General features: G+C 49.3%; 1 protein-coding gene across 5 annotated transcripts in view; it reads right to left on the bottom strand.

Annotated features, from left to right (window-relative positions):
• FMN1 (formin 1) overlaps positions 1–20,706 on the bottom strand; it is a 191,262-nt gene that overhangs the window by 4,431 nt on the left and 166,125 nt on the right. For all 5 annotated transcript variants that reach the window (XM_068162902.1, XM_068162904.1, XM_068162903.1 and 2 more), the window contains 3 exons: positions 17,038–17,089; positions 13,209–13,358; positions 546–630 (listed from right to left, as the gene is read on the bottom strand). In XM_068162902.1, the coding sequence (XP_068019003.1) occupies positions 546–630; positions 13,209–13,358; positions 17,038–17,089 (287 nt within the window). The remainder of the gene's footprint in view (positions 1–545; positions 631–13,208; positions 13,359–17,037; positions 17,090–20,706) is intronic.

Genomic DNA, 20,706 nt, shown 5'->3' with positions numbered 1-20,706 from the left:
AGAGGAGGACCTCAGAAATGCTGACCAATACCCAGAGGGTGGCTGTCAGGAGGGTGGGACCTGCCTCTTTTCAGCGGTGCCCAATGACAGGAGAAGGGGTGAGGGGCACAGACTTGAACATGAAAGGCTCCACCTGAACATCAGGAGGAACTTCTTTAGTTTAAGGTGATGGAGCCCTGGAGCAGGTGGAGGAGTCTCCATCTCTGGAGACATTCAAGACCAGCCTGGATGTGTTCCTGTGTGACACTCTCTAGGGGAACCTGCTCTGGCAGGGGGTTGCACTGGATGATCTCCAGAGGTCCCTTCCAAGCCCTCACATTCTGTGGCTCCCTCTGTGTGTGTAAACTAAGTTTCAAACTTAACTGCTGGACTACCACAGGGCAGCAGATGAAGGATTTCTCCTTGGGAAGAAGATTACTCTGCTGCATTCAAACTAAGCTTCCTGTGTCACCCTCCAGCGACAGCAGCAGCCCAGCACCATTCTGAGTGAGCAGAACAGTGTCCCAGGAGCTCTTCTGAAGGTCAGAGTGAGAAACAGCTCATACCAGGCTAGCTGTGGGGTTGATTTTCTTCGTTTCAACCTTCTTCTCTGCAGTTAACTTGCTTACTGATTGCTGAGCCACTTTAATTCTGAAACAAAGCACACAGAGAAGACAACATTAGAGGCAAAGAAACTAAAGGTGTTCAAGCTCTGCTCATTATAGACTGCACCTGTAAGAACCATCACCACTGTCTGCTGGCACATCAGCCCAAGAACCTGCTATTAGTGTGCAGGGGCACTCAACAAAGTGCCTTTGAACTGAATGAAACTCAGCAAGGCCAAGTGTAGAGTCTTGCACCTGGGGAAGAACAACCCCATGGAGCACTACAGGTTGGGGACTGAGCTGCTGGAGAGCAGTGAAGGGGAAAAGGACCTGGGGGTCCTGGTGGGTGGGAGGTTGAGCATGAGCCAGCAATGTGCTCTGGAGGCCAGGAAGGCCAATGGCATCCTGGGGTGGGTTAGAAGGGCTGTGCTCAGTAGGTGCAGAGAGGTTCCCCTGCTCCTCTCCCCTGCCCTGCTGAGGCCACATCTGGAATATTGTGTCCAGTTCTGAGCCCTCAGGTCAAGAAGGACCTCAGGGAACTGCTTGAGAGAGTCCAGCACAGAGCCACAAAGATGCTGCAGGCAGTGGAAGATCTTCCTCATGAGGAGAGCCTGAGGGAGCTGAGGGCTCTGTAGCTTGGAGAGGAGCAGCCTGAGAGGTGACCTCCTTGCTGGTGATCAAGATGTGCAGGGTGAGTGCCCAGAGGCTGGAGCCAGGCTCTGCTGGGGGATGCCCAATGCCAGCCCCAGGGGCAGTGGTGGAAGCTGAGGCAGAGGAAGTTCCATGGACACAGGAGGAAGAATTTTGTCCCTGTGAGGGTGCCAGAGCCCTGGAGCAGGCTGCCCAGGGGGGTGTGGAGTCTCCCTCTCTGGAGATGTTCAAACCCCCCCTGGATGTGCTCCTGTGTGAGCTGCTCTAGGTGCTCCTGCTCTGGCAGGGGCTTGGACAGGATGAAATACCAAGGTCCCTTCCAGCACTCTGTGACTCTGTGATACCAACAGCAGACCAAAGCACATTTCTACACAGAGAGAACCAAAAGGAAGAGGACAGCCTGCCCAGCCTGCTGCCTGGAGCTGTCTCCAGGCACACAATTCCTCTGCTCTTGTGGTGTCTGGGACTTATGGAATATCTGGCTTCAGGACAAATCAGTGACAGTGCTCAACCAAGTTCCTGGTTCTGTTCCACTGACCAGAGCTATGTGAACTCATCCTCAACCACTCAACCTAAACAACCAACCAGACAGCCCCAAACCAACTCACAACAAAACTCCATTTGTTGGTGTGGTTCTCCTGCTTGAGGAAAGGAATACTCCAAAGGCAGCTGACAAGGGCTTAAAGCTCCAACTGGACCAGGCCCAGGAGCAGTATCAAAGCAAGAAGATACTGCTCTGAAAAATCCCCCAGAGCTAGCTGGCTCAGCCTGCTGTGCTTATAGAAAGTGCTGTTTTTGTAGGCCCTGTGCCAGGCTACACAGGAGAGCTCCTCTGAAAAGCCTCGAAAGGGAAGCATCTGCCAGCTTCTCCTTGCTGTTTTCCCTACAGCTTTACAGGAAGCCTTCAGTTTGGAGAGGAGAAGGCTCTTACTGTGGCCTTCCAGGATCTGGAGGGGGCTCCAAGAAAGCTGGGGAGGGACTTTGAGGGTGTCAGGGAGGGATAGGACTGGGGGGGATGGAGCAGAACTAGAAATGGGGAGATTGAGATTGGCTGTGAGGAAGAAGTTGTTCCCCATGAGGGTGGTGAGAGCCTGGCACAGGCTGCCCAGGGAGGTGGTGGAAGCCTCCTGCCTGGAGGTGTTTGCAGCCAGGCTGGATGTGGCTGTGAGCAACCTGCTGTGGTGTGAGGTGTCCCTGCCCATGGCAGGGGGGGTGGAATTTAGATGAGCCTTGAGGTCCCTTCCAGCCCTGACAATTCTATGACTCTGTGAACTGCCTGCCCAGCCTCACTGATGTGGTAATAAGAAGAGAGGCAAAGTCAGAAGGGGCTCTTGCCTGGGTTCTTGTGTGGAGATGCAGATCAGTCTGCTGCAGGCACTACTGAGATAGGGGGAAAGAAGAACAGAGATCTGATTCCTCTGCTTATTGCTTTTTGCTCTCAGGGTCTTGCATACAGAAGTCTTGTTTCTGTATGCAACAACCTGATCACAAGTTTAATTAGGGGGAAAGGAGAAACAGAACTTAACAAGAAGAGATTGAGAGGAGATCTGATCAATGCCTATCAATAGCTGAGGGCTGGGTATAATGAAGGAAGGGACAGGGACAGGCTCTGCTCAGCTGTACCCTGTGATACAACAAGGGGCAATGCATACAAACTGCAGCACAGGAGGTTCCAGCTCAACATGAGGAGGAACTTCTTCCCTGGGAGGGTGCCAGAGCCCTGGAGCAGGCTGCCCAGAGAGGTTGTGGAGTCTCCTTCTCTGGAGCCTTCCCAGCCCCATCTGGATGTGTTCTGTGTGACCTGTGCTGGACTCTATGCTCCTGCTCTGGCAGGTGGGGGGGACTCAAAGATCTCCAGAGGTCCCTTCCAACCCCTAACATCCTCTGATCCTGTGAATCTCTTCCCCTCTTAGGTACAGCAGAAAGGGCAGGGGAAGTGATGTGCTGAACAGTGATGAGAAGGAAGGAAAGCCCTTGGCACTCCCAAGACAGGACCTGCCCAGCTATCAGCCCCTTTAAGATGCTGATGCTGGGGATACCAGCTTTGCCACTCTGCATGCAAAATGCAGAGGGAAAGAAGGTGCAGTGAATTTCTGCAAGGAAGGAAGAACTCAGCAAAGCAATCTCCCCTCCTGCACACCCAAGCAGCCTTTTACTAGAAACAACACACTTCTTGGCATCCCTGAACTGAAAACATTCTCCTTTCTTCCCCCACTTCAATTTTTTTCCACTGGCAGAAATAATTGCTGTGGCCAGTCAAAATAAACCCCACCAAACCCATTTCAAACACCATGTCCAGTTCAAACCACTTTGGACACACTCAGTTTTGGAGGAATTTGGGAAGAGAAGCCAACAACAAAAAAAAACCCCAACCCCAACCCAAACAAACCAGGGGCCATGGCTCACAGCTGCAGTCACTGGTGTGTGACTCCTGTCTGCAGCACAGCAGGCTCTCCAGGAGACACAGCACACCTTCTTGAGGCCATTCTTGTGTCTGTTTACCAATGCCCAGGGGTGGAAACTAACATTCCTTCTCTAAGTCATGTGTTCTGTAAGTACCTGCTGGGTAACTCCTGCTCTTTGCAGGGCTTAAGGCATGGAGCAAAACAGTTGCACTATTTACAAGTGAACTTGCTGTCACAGGAGCGCTGTCAGGGTTGGAAGGGACCTCAAGGATCAGCCAGTTCCAGCCCATTCCCAGAGGAATCAAATCTGGGTTCTTCTTTCTCCCTATCTCAGTAGTGCTTGCAGCAGACTGATCTGCATCTCCACACAGGAACCCAGGCAAGAGCCCCTTCTAAGTTTGCCTCTCTTACCACCACTCAGTGAGGCTGGGCAGGCAGTTCATAGAATCACAGAACTGTCAGGCTTGGAAGGGACCTCAAGGCTCAGCCAGTCCCAACCCCCCTGCCATGGGCAGGGACACCTCACACCACAGCAGGTTGCTCACAGCCACCTCCAGCCTGGCTGCAAACACCTCCAGGCAGGAGGCTTCCACCACCTCCCTGGGCAGCCTGTGCCAGGCTCTCACCACCCTCATGGGGAACAACTTCTTCTTCACAGCCAATCTCAATCTCCCCACTTCTAGTTCTGCTCCATCCCTCCCAGTCCTATCCCTCCCTGACACCCTCAAAAGTCCCTCCCCAGCTTTCCTGGAGCCCACTTCAGATCCTGGAAGGCCACAATTAGGTCTCCTGGGAGCCTTCTCCTCTCCAGACTGCACAGCCCCAACTCCCTCAGTCTGTGCTCACAGCAGAGCAGCTCCAGCCCTCTGCTCATCCTCCTGGCCCTTCCCTGGACACCTTCCAGATCCTTCCTGTCCTAGGGGCTCCAGAGCTGGCCCCAGAGCTCCAGCTGTGGTCTCAGCAGAGTGGAGCAGAGGGGCAGAATCATATGAGGAACAGTTTCTTCTCTGAAAGGGCTGTGAAGCTTTTAGGCTACCCAGGGAAGTCTCTGGAGGGAATTAAAAGCTGGGTAGATGATGTGCTGAGGGAGATGGGTGAGTGGTGGCCCGGCAGTGCTGGGTGATTGGTTGGACTTGGTGATCTTAGAGGTCTTTTCCAACCAAAAAAAAAAGAAAAAAAGAGAAAAAAAGTTGGTTGGTTCTTTTTGTTTTGTTTTGATCCCATTCTCTTTGCTCCTAGGAGTGCTCTCTGTGCCAGGGGAGGATTAGGCTGGAAGTTAGGAAGAAATTCTTCAGAGAGAGTGAATGTGCTGCCCAGGGAGGTGGTGGAGTCAGCATCACTGGAGGTGTTCAGGAAGAGCCTGGCTGAGGCACTTGGTGCCATGGTGTGGTTGATCAGATGGTGCTGGGTGCTAGCTTGGACTGGATGATCTCTGAGGTCTTTTGCAACCTGGTTCATTCTGTATTGCTGTATTTCTTCTGTATTTAATTCTGCATTTAGTTTTTCCACCATTTAAGGGTCCCTATTTCCATCTGAAGAGGGAATCCTAGGGCTTATAGACTTTTAGGCCCAAAAAGAGCCTGCTGCCTGTCCCTGATGCAGGGCTAGCTCTGTGAGTTCCACTCCATCTCTGCACATTTTCCAGGAAACCTGGCTTGTAAAAAACAAACCAAACCCAGAATGCATAGTTTGGAACACAACAACAGAAATGAACCAGCTGGCTAAGAGGGCTTTGACTCATGTGATAGCTGGCTGATAGCAATGGCAGGCTAATTACATACTACCCTTTGCTCTCCTATGAGGGAAAAAAGCCAGCACTTTGCTATCAGAGTTCAGAGGGCTGTCAGCAGTGGCACAGAGTCCACCTGGAGGCCTGTGGCCAGTGCTGTGCCCCAGGGACCAGGACTGGGTCCAGTTTTGGTCAATATCTTTATCAACAACCTGGCTGAGGGCATTGAGAGTACCCTCAGCAAGTTCCTGGTGATGGAAACCTGGGAGGGGCTGACACCCCTCAGGCTGTGCTGCCATCCAATGTGACCTGGACAGGCTGAGAGCTGGCTGCAGGCAAACCTCAGGAAGGTCAATAAGGACAAGGGCAGAGTCCTGCATCTGGGCAGCAATCACAGCAGGCACCAGGACAGGTCAGAGGCTGCCCTGCTGGGAAGCAGCACATGGAGAGAGACCTTGGAGTGCTGGTGGGCAGCAAGTCCTGCATGGGACAGCAATGTGCCCTGGTGGCCAAGAGAGCCAGTGGGAGCCTGGGGGGCAGCAAGAAAAGTGTGGCCAGCAGGGCTGGGGAGGTTCTGCTCCCCCTCTGCTCTGCCCTGCTGAGACCACAGCTGCAATCCTGTGTCCAGCTCTAGAGAGACAGAGACCTACTGGAGAGAATCCAACAGAGAGCCAGGAGGATGATTAAGGGACTTGACAAGGGGCAATGGCTTCAACCTAGAGAAGGGCAGATTCAGACTGGTCATCAGGAGGAAGTTCTTCACTATGAGGGTGGTGGAACACTGGAACAGGTTGCCCAAGGAGGTGGCTGAGGCTCCTTCCCTGGAGATATTCAAGGTGAGGCTCAATGAGGCTGGGGGTAGCCTGATCTAGCCAGGGATGTCCCAGCTGAATGAGGGGAGGTCAGACTGGATGAGCCTTGGAGGTCCCTTCCAGCCTGGACCTTTCCATGAATTCTCAAAAGCTCCCTTCACAACCTCATGAAAGCACTTTCTCCTCACAGGAAAATGTATTACCAAGTCAGAGACTAATCAGACAAACTCATTGTCATTGTCACCCCTGTTTCCCACTCTAGTTGGACAGAAGAAGCTGTGATCTGGCATGCTCCATGCTCTAGAGCCTTCAGACAGCAGAACTGGAATCCACTCTAAACTAGCCAGTTGCTACTCATGCATGTTGAGGCTCTGCTGTTGTGCAAAGACAGAGGCCACATTTTTGGTTCTCTCTCAGCTCCTTAATGTTCTGGAACAATCCATTCTCCCTGCTTCTACAGCTCCTTCCATGCAGCTGGTGGTGGGTAGCTGTGGGTTATGAATTAGCCTGGAATGACAATTCTGTGCCACCTGAGCTTGCTTCAAGTCCAAACTTCTCCCTTTCAGACTGTGCTGGCACAGGAATTGTTGTGCAAACCAAATGTTCAGCTGAAGAAGCAGTGGTAGCTGCAGTCAACATCAACTGTTCAACCTTGAGTCAGGCTGCATTCCAACCCCAGATCCTTTAAACAGCTGAACAGATACCCCTCAAGAGAATATGAAATATCCTCATAGCTCAGATTCCTTACATGCATCTCATGCCTTGCTGCAGGATCATGGCTGCATGCAGCCCATAAACTAATCCTGCAGTGTACCCACACTCTTAGCCCACACAACTTACCACAGGCTGCAGAACTAACAGAATCAACCAGGTTGGAAAAGACCTCAGAGCTCATCCAGTCCAACCTCTCACCCAACACCTCCTGACCAACTAAACCATGGCACCAAGTGCCTCAGCCAGCCTTATTTTAAACACTTCCAGGGATGGTGACTCCACCACCTCCCAATGGCCAATCTCTCTTGCTGGGAAGAATTTCTTAGAGTCACAGAATCAACCAGGTTGGAAAAGCCCTCAGAGATCACCAAGTCCAACCTAGTACCTAATCCCTAACACCTCCTGACAGCTAAACCATGGCTCCAAGTGCCACATCCAAGCCTTTCTTGAACACCTCCAGTGGATGAGCTCTGAGCTCCCTTCCAGCCTAAACCATTCTAGGATTCTACCATAAGCCTTCTTACATTTCATTTGCAAAACAGAATGCAGAATACAGAATTAACCAGGCTGGAAAAGACCTTTGAGATCATCCAGTCCAACCTATCACCCAGCACCATCTGATCAACTAAACCATGGCACCAACTGCTCATCTCAAACACCTCCAGGGATAGGGACTCCATCACCTCCCTGGGCAGCACATCCCAATGGCCAATCTCTCTTGCGGGGAAGAATTTCTTCCTCACCTCCAGCCTAAACCTCCCTTGGCACAGCTTGAGACTGTGTCCTCTTGTTCTGGTGCTGGGTGGCTGGAAGAAGAGACCAACCCCTACCTGGCTACAAGCTCTCTTCAGGTAGTTGTAGACAGCAAGAAGGTCTCCCCTGAGCCTCCTCCTCTCCAGGCTAAGCAACCCCAGCTCCCTCAGCCTCTCCTCACATGACCCTCGACACTCACCTCCAGACTGAACTCCCCTGGCACAGCTTGAGACTGTGTCCTCTTGTTCTGACACAATCACAGCTTGCTGTGAAACTGCAGACTGCAAACTCCTTGTATTTTGTGGGTTTCTGTATTTACATTTCTTCCCTACATTCAGACTTGGCTATGATAGCCTCTTAAATATACTGTAACAGATCTTGGAGGCTTTAATAGACACAGATAGGCATCTGTGTGTGTGTGTGTGTATATGTACACACACATACACACACATCAGTATATATACTCACATACATTACACAGTTATAGACCTCAAATGAATTACAATTGTTAAAAATCCATGTTTGTTTTGATTCTGAATTGAAAAATCATGCCCATCATGCACATCAAATCAGTAGTCTATGAGGAGGAGGTGGAAGTGGAATGATGTGCAATCTCTCCTGGTGTAAGCACCCTATGGAAAAAGGACATCCCTGTTTGGTTTAGTTTCAGTTATCATCTGAACATCTGACACAGAGAGAAAAGCACAAAAGCAGTTGGTGTTCCTGGATGCAAGGGCATCCCAGCTTATCCAGCTGTCAGCAACCAACCTGGGCTTTGATGCAGAACTAAAGTCCCCAGCATTTGGTGAGCCTTCAGGGTGCATTCAGAGGAAGCTGTTTGATGGAGATGGAGAGGGCAGCCTGCTGCAGGGCTCTGCCACCCTCACAGGGAAAATGTTTCCCCTCCTGTTCCCTTGGCACCTCCTCTGCTCCAGCTTGCCCCCAGTGCCCCTTGTGCTGTGCTTGGCCATCCCTGAGCAGAGCCTGGCTCCAGCCCTGCACATCTTTATCCCCAGCACTGAGGGCAGCCCTCAGGCTGCTCTGCTCCCAGCTCCAAGCCCCAGCTCCCTCAGCCTGTGCTCACAGGGAGATGTTCCACTGCCTGCAGCAGCTCTGGGGCTCTGTGCTGGACTCTCTCAAGCAGCTCCCTGAGGTCCTTCTTGACCTGAGGGGCCCAGAAGTGGACACAATAGTCCAGATGTGGCCTCAGCAGGGCAGAGGAGAGGAAGAGGAGAACCTCTCTGGACCTACTCACCACATCCCTTCTAATCCAGCCCCAGGCTGCCCTTGGCCTTCTTGGCCAGACTGCTGGCTCATGGGCATCCTGTTGTCCCCCAGCACCCCCAGGTCCTTTTCCCCAGGGGCTCTCTCTAACATAGCACCCCCCAAGCTACACTGTACAAGACTTGTCATCCCCTTTCTGTCAGGGATATGGTTTTGGACACGTTCCTCATTTCACCTCTGCAGTGATTCACAGATCCTGTCACACCACCTCCAGCATCACTGCAACCTACATTTGTTGCCTATCTGTAACCCTGCCCTGCAGCCCTAACTGCTGTGCAAATCTCCTCAGGGCAGGGAGACAATGATTCAACTGTATCTCGGGGGGGGCAGCTAATTTCTTTCCACAGTGGGTTAAGCTCAGGGCAGCTCAGAGCAATCTAATCAGATTTCTACACTTCTGTGCCACTGGGGAGCCAAGTGGCTGTTAGACAAAGCAGGCCTTTCCCTGCAGCTGAGGCTGTCAGTTAGCTCAAGACTCTTTTCCCCCTCAAATCTGGAGCTTCTAAAGCTGCCTGGTTTACAAGACAAAGGAGTTTTGAAGACTGAGTTTTGATTTGGGAATCTTAGGTCTTTTGACCTCTTTTTTTGTAGCCATTAATAATTGAAAGCTAACAGAGTTTTCATTACACTATTTCCCTGAGCAGTATTTCATGGAAGACAAATTGTACTCCAATATTCCAACCCAACCTGGGATTCTGTGAAGGTTTTCATTCCTGTACCAATGTCAGCAACAAAATCCCTTTTTGAAGCTATCTGTTTAGCTCCTTCAGAGACATTTCACACAGAGGAGCTGCAGCTCCTCCTGAAATCTGAAGAGGAATCCAGTGGCAAATGTGTTCACACCACACAATGCCTCAGTTTCAGAGCCCAAGTGTGAAAGTATTGACTTCCACTGCCAATTCCTCCTCTTCAAAACAAAATGTTTCATGATAAACAGATTGATTTTCTTGTCTTAACCTAAATTGCAGTCTTTGAAATGCCAAGCAAGAAGTGCATCCAATTAATTACCCAGTTAAGGAAGACAGCTGTCCATTCCTCTCATACTAAGGTTTTTAGTTACCAGTGGGCACAGTGACTCTGAGCTTGCTTTCAAGCTTTTTTTGGACAGCAGCTCATTGGTCTCATGCTTTGTAACACAGAGCCCTTAAATGGCCATGCCTTGACAGGATGTTCTCAGGTGAGGAAAACAGCTTTACCAGCATTCTCATCCCCTGATCTCATGAGGTTCCTTTCAGTAGCACATTGCAAAACTGTTTAGGAGGATGAAAACAGAAGGCTGGTGGCAAGCTGGGGGTGGGGATTAGAAGGGCTGTGGTCAGTAGGTCGAGAGAGATTCTCCTCCTCTTCTACTCTGCCCTGGTGAGGCCACTTCTGGAATATTGTGTCCAGTTCTGGGGCCCTCAGGTCAAGAAGGACACCTCAGGGAGCTGCTTGAGAGAGTCCACCACAGAGCTACAAAGATGCACACAGTATGGTCTGGACATTGGTTTTTCAACCTTCCTCCTCTCTTCCTCCTCACTGCTTTGGAACAAAAGTAAGTCCTGATTCAGCAGAAAAAATCTATCCCTGAGATGATTATAGCAACCTGCTGGTGACTGCTTCTCCTACCCAGCACTTAATGTGTGAAACTTGCACTTGCAGCCCAGAGCGACAATCACAGCCTGGGCTGCAGCAAGAGAAGCAGAGCCAGAAGGGCCAGGGAAGGGATTCTGCCCCTCTGCTCCACTCTGCTGAGACCACAGCTGGAGCTCTGGGGCCAGTGCTGGAGCCCCTAGGACAGGAAGGATCTGGAGGTGCTGGAAGGTGTCCAGAGAAGGGCCATGAAGATGAGCAGAAGGCTGGAGCTGCTCTGCTGTGAGGACAGACTGAAGGAGTTGGGGTTGTTCAGTCTGGAAAAGAGAAGGCTCCCAGGAGACCTAATTGTGGCCTTCCAGTGTCTGAAGGGGGCTACAAGAAAACTGGGGAGGGACTTTTGAGGGTGTCAGGGAGTGATAGGACTGGGGGGGATGGAGCAAAACTAGAAATGGGGAGATTGAGATTGGATGTGAGGAAGAAGTTGTTGCCCATGAGGGTGGTGAGAGCCTGGCACAGGCTGCCCAGGGAGGTGGTGGAAGCCTCCTGCCTGGAGGTGTTTGCAGCCAGGCTGGATGTGGCTGTGAGCAACCTGCTGCAGTGTGAGGTGTCCCTGCCCATGGCAGGGGGTTGGAGCTGGCTGAGCCTTGAGGTCCCTTCCAACCCTGTCAGTTCTATGAACCAAATCTGTGCTTTGCAGTTATCAGCCCCAAAAATTCAATCTAACAACAAGAGAGATGAGACCAAAAGCTACAACCTCCCTGTGTTTAAAACCTCTAATTTCTGTAGACAATTGGAAATGAATGATTTTGCCTCTTGCCCTTTAAGAAGCTGCTTCTAAGCAACCCTCAAAGCCCCACTTGACTTGGAGCAAGATGGGAGCCTGAAGCAGTTTCCTGCTTTTGCTTCCAGCTTGCAAGACTTTCCTTTTCTCCCCTCTCTCAACCTGAGGCAGTACCTGGATGGCTATTCCATGCTGAAAATGAGGACTCCATTGTTTCCCAGAGCACCACCACATTATCACTTCCAAATTCACTGGAGTGTGGCAGGCTTGGTGTGGCATTGCTTTTGCTATGGAGAGGATGAGGAGCTCCAGACAAATCAAGAAAATAACTGAAGGCAGGCAGTTGATTTTTTTTTCCTTTTCTTTTTCCCCCTTTTTTTTCCTCTTTCCCCCCTCTGACAACTTTTTTTTTCCTTTTCATTTTTTTCCTATTTTTCCCTTTTAAAATTTGATTTTCCTGTTATTTTTTCCCCTTTATTTTCCCCCTTTAATTTTTTCTCTTTTTAATTTTCTCCTTTTCATTTTCCTTTTCTTTTCCCCATTTCAATTTTTCTTTCCTTCTAATTTTTCCCTTTTATTTTTTCCTCTTTTTCCACCTTTCAAATATTTTTATCCTTTGAATTTTTACTTTTCCCTTTTAATTTTTTTTCTTCCTTTTTTTTCCACATTTTAAAAGTTTTATTTTCCTTGTAATTTTTTCCTTTTCTTCCTCTCTTTAATTTTTTTCCTTTTAATTTTTTCCTTTCATTTTTTCCTTCCCCCCTTTTTTTAAAGTAGTTTTTCCTTTTAATTTTTTTCCCTTTAAAGTTTTTTCTTTTTATTTTTTCCCATTCCCCTTTTAATTTTTTTTCCTTTTAAATTTTTTCCTTTTATTTTTTCCTTTTTTTCCCCTTTTAAATGTTTTCCTTTTAATATTTTCCTTTTTTTCTCCTTATTTTTTCCCTTTTCTCCCTCTCCCCCCTCTTTTTGTTTCTTAACTTTTCCCCTTCTTCTTTCCTTTTATTTTCCCCCTCCCTCCCTTTTTTGCCTCTTCCCCCCAATTTTTATTTCCTCCCCTTTTTTCCTTTTTTGTTCCCCCTCTTTTCTTTCCCTTTTTCCCCTCCTCCCTTTTTGTTCCCTTTCTCTTTTTTTTCCATTCCCCCCTCTCTTTTTTCCCTTTTTTCCTCCTTCCTGTTCGCTTCTTAATTTTTCCTTTCCCCCCACTTTGTTTCCCCCTCTCCTTCTCCCCTTTTTCTCCCCCTTCCCCTCCCTTTTTATTTCTTAATTCCCCCCCCCCTTTTTATTCCCTTTTTCTTTTTTTCCTTTTCTGTTTCCCCCCCTCTCTTTCCCTGTTTTTTTCTTTGCTGTTATTCCCCCCCCATGCCTGACTAATAAAATCAGGCGGCCGCGGTGAGCTCTAGCGGCGAGCAGTTTGATGTCCCCAGCAGGACACCGAGAGCCAGCAGCAGCGCTGTAAATCCAGCGTGGGGCTTCGACACCGTGCTAAGTGTGGCCTGAATCTCAGGGGGCTTCCCTTTGATGCCAGTGCAGTATATTAAGTGGCAAAGCCTTCACTTTTATTTGTCTGTACTGTCTGCGACGGCAATATCGCCTCATTTAGCCCCGGCCGACGGGAGACTGCCCAGGGAAGCAATCTGTTACAAATTAGCACAGCTCCCCTTTCATTTTACTAGCTAGTAATTGGAAGGGGTTACCAAAGTGTAATTTATCAGATGATGTGTGTTTATCTTTTTGTGGGGACAGCGTGCCTTTGGTGCATTTCCCTACGCACCCCGAGGGAATAAGCTCGCCTTGATGTCCATTAGATCTGAAAGAAAGCAAAGGCCGCCTGTGAAACCTTGGAGCGTAATTTGTTGGGTTTGAGAAGGAACAGTTTCCCAGACATCTGAAATGGAATTAATGGCTTTATTAGAACCTTACCTTTCCTTGGAAATGCTTTTGCTCTCCCGTTTCCAAATGGTCTTGAAGTCGCTGCAGAATTCATACCACACCGTGAACACGTAGTTGGGGGTGATCTCCTTCTCGCCAGGCTTCGGCTTGATCCCGAAGTACCCCACTGTTTCTTCAAAGCTAGCAGGGAGGGGAGGTGTGTGTGGGGGGGAAACAAACAACTGTCAACACATAAGGCCACTGGGGAAACAGTTTCTCTGAGGGCTGATTCCTGATTCAGTAGTCAAGGCTGGCAATTACCATTACCTCCCCTTAGCCGTGGAAACCCAAGCAGTAATCCATGCTGAGTATAACCAACCCCCCAGCACCTACCTCCTTCCCAGCAGCAGAACTCACAGATGCCTGAGCCATCAGAGAGGGATGGCAGGCAAACCACAGGCATTTCATTTGCATGACAAAAGCTTCACTTCCTGCAGCCCCTGGATGTGTTTAGAGGTGGTTTGGATGTGGTGATTTGGGATATGGTTTAGGGGGTGAACCTTGGAGAGTAGGGTTCTCCCTTGGACTGGGTGATCCAAGCTGAATGTCTCTGTGATTCTGTGATTTCAGGGAATGCTATGTTATCTCTAATTCCTCCAACACTCCATGAAGATCTCATTCTCCCATTTACTGAAGGGATGTGGAAGAGCCACATGCCAAATCAGGAAGAACTCCCAAGGCTTGGTAAAAGCAACCTTCAATTGTTTAGGAAGAATTGGGGTTAGCAACAAAAAACCCCAACCCCACAGGCAGTGCCAATAGTGAGTCTGTAAGGAAGTACTGAAAATAAACCAGCTCCTTCCACAGGTAATTAATTAGTTTAATCAAAATACACTGCCAGTGTTTAAATGTTTTTTTCATAGAGTCACAGAGCTGTCAGGGCTGGAAGGGACCTCAAGGCTCAGCCAGTCCCAACCCCCTGCCACGGGCAGGGACACCTCACACCACAGCAGGTTGCTCACAGCCACATCCAGCCTGGCTGCAAACACCTCCAGGCAGGAGGCTTCCACCACCTCCCTGGGCAGCCTGTGCCAGGCTCTCACCACCCTCATGGGGAACAACTTCTTCTAAAGGTCTAATCTAAATCTCCCCCCCTCTAGCTTGGATCCATTCCCCCCAGTTCCATCACTCCCTGACACCCTCACAAGTCCCTCCCCAGCTTTCCTGTAGCCTCCTTCAGGCACTGGCAGGCTGCTATTAGGTCTCCCTGGAGCCTTCTCCTCTCCAGGCTGAACACCCCCAGCTCCCTCAGCCTGTCTCCATAGCAGAGCTGCTCCAACCCCCTGAGCATTGTCCTGGCCTTCTTCTGGACCCTCCCCATCAGATCCATGTCCTTCCTGTGCTGAGGGCTCCAGGGGTGAATGCATTCCTCCAGGTGAGGTCTCACCAGAGCTTAGTAAAGTGGCAGAATCACCTCTCTGGACCTGCTGGCAGTGCCTCCTGTGGTGCAGCCCAGGCTGTGATTCAGGAGAGGCTACTTAAGGCAACAGATGGAAATTCTGAAAATACTCCATCAGTTTTCCTTGGATTTGTAGTCCACTTTGCATGTTTCCATATGGAATTGACAAGGTCAAGTGTTTGGTTTTGCCTTAGGCTGAGATTCAAGCTTTTAGCTAGGCCTGAAGAACATCATCAAGGAAACCCACTCCAAACCAGCCAGGTGTTTCCTTCTCCAAATAAAGGAATACATCTTCCAACCAACTGCTTCACCAAATAAGAGCTTGGATTTTAGCCACATGAGCCAATACAGTCCTGAAAGGTTCACAGGCTCACCCATTTCCTTGGCTTGGGAGGGACCCTCCAAGATGGACAATGCCTCTAGGACATACTGAAGAATATCAGACACTGATGTAAGAGGTTTTTATATCCTCCTGCAGGCTAACCTCAACCTTTTCAATTTCTTACCCAGGTTTTGTGTGAAACATGTAAGTAAATTTCAGGGTAATTGGTGAGTCATAGCAAAAGGATCACAGCAAAAGTCCAGAGGCACTGGCACAGGCTGCCCAGGGAGGTGGTGGAAGCCTCCTGCCTGGAGGTGTTTGCAGCCAGGCTGGATGTGGCTGTGAGCAACCTGCTGTGGTGTGAGGTGTCCCTGCCCATGGCAGGGGGTTGGAGCTGGCTGAGCCTTGAGGTCCCTTCCAGCCCTGACAATTCTGTGCTTCTATAACCACAATGCAATCCAGAGCTGGAGGATGCTGCAGGGACACCACAAGCAATTAGGAAATAAATATACAAAGAAATGTAACTTTAAATATCTGTGTAAACCATTCTGAGATTTAAACCCCTAAACACCCAAAATACTTCAATCACCATCATAGTATCACAGGATCAGTCAGGGTTGGAAGGGACCACAAGGATCATCCAGTTCCAACCCCCCTGCCGTGGGCAGGGACACCCCACACTAGATCAGCCTGGCCAGAGCCTCATCCAGCCTGGGCTTAAACATCTCCAGGGACAGGGCCCAAACCACCTCCCTGGACAACCCACTCCAGGGCTTCATCACTCTCATGGGGAAGAACCTGGGCACTGCCACTTCCACTGCGTTCACTGGGGTCAAACATTGCACAGCTGAGCCGGGAACAGCAAGGCTAGAACCTCTCTTGTGGGGTTTGCTTCATGTAACAGCAGCCCCAGTAACATCATGAGGAACAGAACCTGACTGACATCTTCCTAACAGACCCTCTCTCCACCTCATCTGTGGCTGATACATGTGCCTCTGGGGGCTCTGGGATCCTGAGTTCTGGGTGTGTTTAAAGGGGGTTTGGATGTGGTGCCTGGGGATATGGTTTAGGGGTGAACCTTGCACAGTAGGGTTTGTGGTCAGACCTGATGTTCCCAAGGGTCTCTTCCAACCTGTGATCCCGTGATCTTTGTACACTCTCTCATTCTGCCTTCATCCTGACACTCACTCCTCATCCCCTCTTCATGTTTCCTGTTCAGCCCTTCCCCCAGAAGCAGAGTGTTGCATTCACCCAGCTCAATCTAGTTTCTTGGGCTGCCTCCTGACATTCAGAAGTAACAGATCCTTTTAGCAGTAATATAAAACACTGAAGGCTTATTTAGCAATTGAAAAAGCCAATCTTCACATCAGACAACCAATTCTTCAAGTCAGCTGCAAATTAAGTGGCCCCTCCACAGCCACTGTGGGCTCAGCAAAAATAACACCAAGCCCTAAACTGCCACAGATCTGCCTTTGGTGACCACGAAGGAAAACCAGTGCTAAGAAGCTAAGAATTGATTTACCCCAGCTGACTGATGGCAGCTCCAGAGTCACCATAAATAAAGTTAAAGGCAGATGCTTTGCTCTCCCCAAACTACAGTTTGGTAAACCAACCAACCAACCAAAATATTAGAAATACAAAGTTATTAAACATTTTACTGCCCATAAATCATTTCCTCTCCTCTCTCCCCGTGCTTTGCTTCCTTTGGCCTAAGGAAGGCAGAGGTCTCCAGCTAATAAAAGGTTGAGGATTTCCCTGCATGCAACAGCCTGAGGATGCTCAGTGAGAATCAGATCTATTCTCCCTGCATGAAGCAGTTAATCAGTTATTACAACATTCTTTCAGTACCCTGATTCAGTCTAATCTTGACAGCAGTCAAACCCTCAAGCAGAGCAGACTGTTGGGCTAAAAACTCAGCTGAACTTTTTCCTGGAAGACTACCTAAGAATGTTTTTCAGACAGCAATATTACCTCTTTGAAGTACAGATCCTTCCCCCCCCCTCCTCCTCCCCCCATTTCATCTGGCTCCTAAGAAGATCAATAACATCTTTGACCAAAATAAACTAGCAAAAAAAAACCCACCCCAACCCCAACCTTACCATTTTTGTGCATTTCCCAAACTGCTCTCTTCTTTTTTATGGTCTTCTTTAGCTGCCAATGACAAAAACAAACAAAACATTTGGAGATGTAAATGGCCTGCCTTGCTGCTTCAGAGCTCTCCCAGGTTGGAAGCTCTCTGCCATTCAGAGTTGGCTAGGTGCTGTACTCAGGGCCTCTGAAAGAAATGCTTGCACTGAAAAGCAATAAACATTTGCTAAGTTCCAGGGGGAGGTTAATTTGCATTTACTTATTGCAGTTACATGAATGCTTTTAGTGTGCCTCTGAAGCACACTGGGTTTGAAAAGCCATTTACAAGCCATCCCATGCAGGAAGATCATCTGAACAGAAAGCAAATCCTTCAACTTGACTTTCAGATTGTGACCCAAGAGAGAACATTAAGCTGCCTGTGGGGCTATTTTCTTGTTTCAGTGTTTCAGGCCAGAACTCACAAATTGCAACCTGTTTGGTTTGGCCTCTTTGTATCTCTTGTTTCCCAGCAGAAACGATGGGAAGTCATTGGAACTGAACAGGTATCAAACATAGTTAACACCAACTGCTCCATATAGCTCTCACATTCAGTTCAGGAAGCTGGAAAGTGAAAACACATGGACTGAGTTTTCAGTCTATGGCATGGACATCATTTTAGGTGGTTTGGGGGTTTTTGGGTTTGGTTGTGGGTTGTTTTTTCAAAGCAGCCAGGTGTTTGAAGAATGGTTAGAGACTCTGAGTGCCTCTGATACAGAATGTTCACACAAACTGGTTTGCAAAGGATGGCTTTTCTCCACTCCTGAATGTGTTTCCTGAGCTGGATACTCAAGCACCCCACAAAAGGAGGAGAGGCTGAGAGCACTGGGGCTGTTCAGCCTGGAGAAGAGACTAGGAGGGGATTGAATATATGCTTATAAATATCTGAGGGCTGGGGGTCAAGAGGGAGGGGACAGGCTCTGCTCACTTGCTCCCTGGGATAGGACAAGGAGCAATGGATAGAAATACAGCACAGGAGGTTCCAGCTCAACATGAGGAGGAACTTCTTCCCTGGGAGGGTGCCAGAGCCCTGGAGCAGGCTGCCCAGAGAGGCTGTGGAGTCTCCTCCTCTGGAGACCTTCCAAACCCATCTGGATGCATTCCTGTGTGACCTGCTCTAGGTGATCCTGCTTGACAAGTGAGGTTGGACTCAATGATCTTTTGAGGTCCCTTCCAGCCCCTAACACTCTGTGATTCTGTGACCAAATGTGAGGTTTGCTGTCTAGTCTCACATCTACAGGGCAGCTCTTAGCATGCTCTACTGGTTGGATTAGTCACAGAAACATTCAGGCTGGAAAAGACCTTCAGGTTCACCAAGTCCAACCCAGAACCCTACTCTAGAAGGGTCACCTTTAAACCACATCCCCAAGCACCACATCCAAACCACCTCGAAACGCATCCAGGTTTGGTGACTCCACCACCTCCCTGGGCAGCACATTCCCATGTCTGAAAGTCCATCTCCTGAATGAAGTACCACATCCTGTCCCACCACCAGCAGACAATCTCCAGCAATGTGTCTAGCCCATGGGGTGGTGTTAGGTCATAGCCTGGACTGCATGATCTCAGAGGTCTGCTGCAGCCTCAGTAACTCTGTGATCTTCTCAGAATACAGATGTGAAAGCCAGGATCAGTTAAGAATTTCTGTGTCCTAGAGACAAGAGCTTTGAAGGAAAGCAGGCATGGACTCAGTGATCTCTGAGGGCTTTTCCACCCTGGTTAGTTCTGCACTTACAAAGCAGGCAGTTTGAGCTGGCTGTAAGAACAGCTTTTTGTGACACAGAGAGCTGCAGGCTCTGCAGAGCAGCCACCTGCCTTAGCCACCTTGCCACCTGTATCCAGCTCAATGAAGAAGAGAAGCAACACACTCTGCTCTCAGGAAAGTGCCTTATGAAGCTGAGATGTTTCTGGGGGTTTATTTTGACTGAAGTGCAGAAGGAAGCATTTGAAGAGCTGTGGTCCCCCAAAGAGCTCTGAGTGAAGCAGCAGAAGAGTGACACTAAAAACATCCAACCCCAACGTCCTACCTACTGCCTGCTCTGCTGGCTGAGGGTGAAGCAGTGTGCCAAACACTGTGTGAGAACGAGAAATGATCAGAAAATATTTGCTTTCCTGGGTCTGATATATGCAGAGCAGCTTCCAGTTTCAACAGAACCAGGGCTGCTGTGGAATATTTCCCCAAAGAACAAAGGAGTGAGAAGGCTGCGTGCTGGCTGGCACAGACGGAGAGCTGGAGAAGGTCAGCAGCTCATAAAGGCAGGCACAGAATGGGAAACTGCCTGCTCTGGGAGGGGGGAAGACAAAGGAATGAAAATGGGTAGACACAACTGCACAAAAATCTCACAGTCACTTCTGCCTCCTGGAGTGAAAGTTTTTACCCCAGAGCCTGGCTGCTGTTTCTCTCTGCCCTTAAATGTAGGAATGCACACAAGAAGGGGGTTTCATACAAGCCCACTGATCTAGCTGTACCCACTGCAGCTTGCTTGGACCATCCACCACAGCTTAGTGTTCAGCACCTTACCATCTCAGCATGGAAAGATCTGAGGCATAGATTCTGCTAGCTTTGCTAAGCGTTCTGTAGCAAGGCCAACCTGTCAAAGCAGGAGAACACTCAGACAACAGCAGCTGGGGTGGGGGCATCAGAGCTCTCTGCAGTCCCTGTTTCCAAGGAGGAGGCCATCTGTGCTTCATGAACCTTTAGAGATGGGTAAATTCTAGGGTTTTCTATGGGGTAAAATACCCCTGCCCTAAGCCAAGGCATTTGGGTTTCCCCAAGGAAGGAAATAGGCCTTCTCTGACTCTTGCCTCCCAACCACAGTTAGGACAGCATGACAGGTTAGGCTGTGACAGTTTAGATACAGACAGACTCTAGGATTAGACAAAAACAAAACAACAACCCCCAAACAAACCAACAAGCCAAAGCAGCTCTAAAAGCAAACAATACCAACCAGCTAAACACCCCTGGGCAGCCAACCAACCACCAGAACATGCCACATCCAAACTACATCCCTAAGGAAACTCCTCTCTGAACTTCACAGAACCTGGGCAGAGGCTGTTAAAAGGGGGACCAAAGGTTACCAGGACATTTTCCAGGCTCACAAGGGCTCACCTTCCTTACTAGTCAAGCCTAAAACCTCTTCAGGAATCATGCTGAAAGGCACTCACAAGATGAAACCTCTGCTAGAAACATCCATCCAAGGTTGAGGCAGAACATTCTCTCCCCAGAGGGGTTCAGCTGGGTTAGCTTGCTCCAAAGGGCCACATGTCCCATCCTGTGGCATTACCAAGTAAGGAGAACAAGAAGCAACAGACCTGAATATTTTTGGTCTTTCTAATACCATTGGGTAAGAGACTGAAACCTTGTAGACATCCACAGCTGATAGCCTTGGGTAGCAGAAGCTGAACCCAGAAGACTCTGTGGCTAAAAGCTGACTACTATGGAATCCGTCCACTCTCAAGTCCAGTTGCCATCCAAAGGCAACCCTGCAGGAACTGCTTGACCAGGGACCATGCAGAGTGCAAGAAAAAGCTCAAGGCTGATCTAGGTGAGTAAAAAGACCAGAGAGGACACCCAGAAGCAGTGCCAGGGGAGGTTCAGGTTGGATATTAGGAAATATTTCTTCACAGAGAAGAAAGGTTTCACCTGC

This window comes from Melanerpes formicivorus, unplaced genomic scaffold, assembly GCF_026170545.1.
Source record: "Melanerpes formicivorus ecotype bairdi unplaced genomic scaffold, bMelFor1.0.p_v2 SCAF_68, whole genome shotgun sequence".
Lineage (NCBI taxonomy): Eukaryota > Metazoa > Chordata > Aves > Piciformes > Picidae > Melanerpes > Melanerpes formicivorus.
Note: the sequence above shows the minus strand (reverse complement) of the source record. Positions and strands in the feature narration are given on the sequence as shown.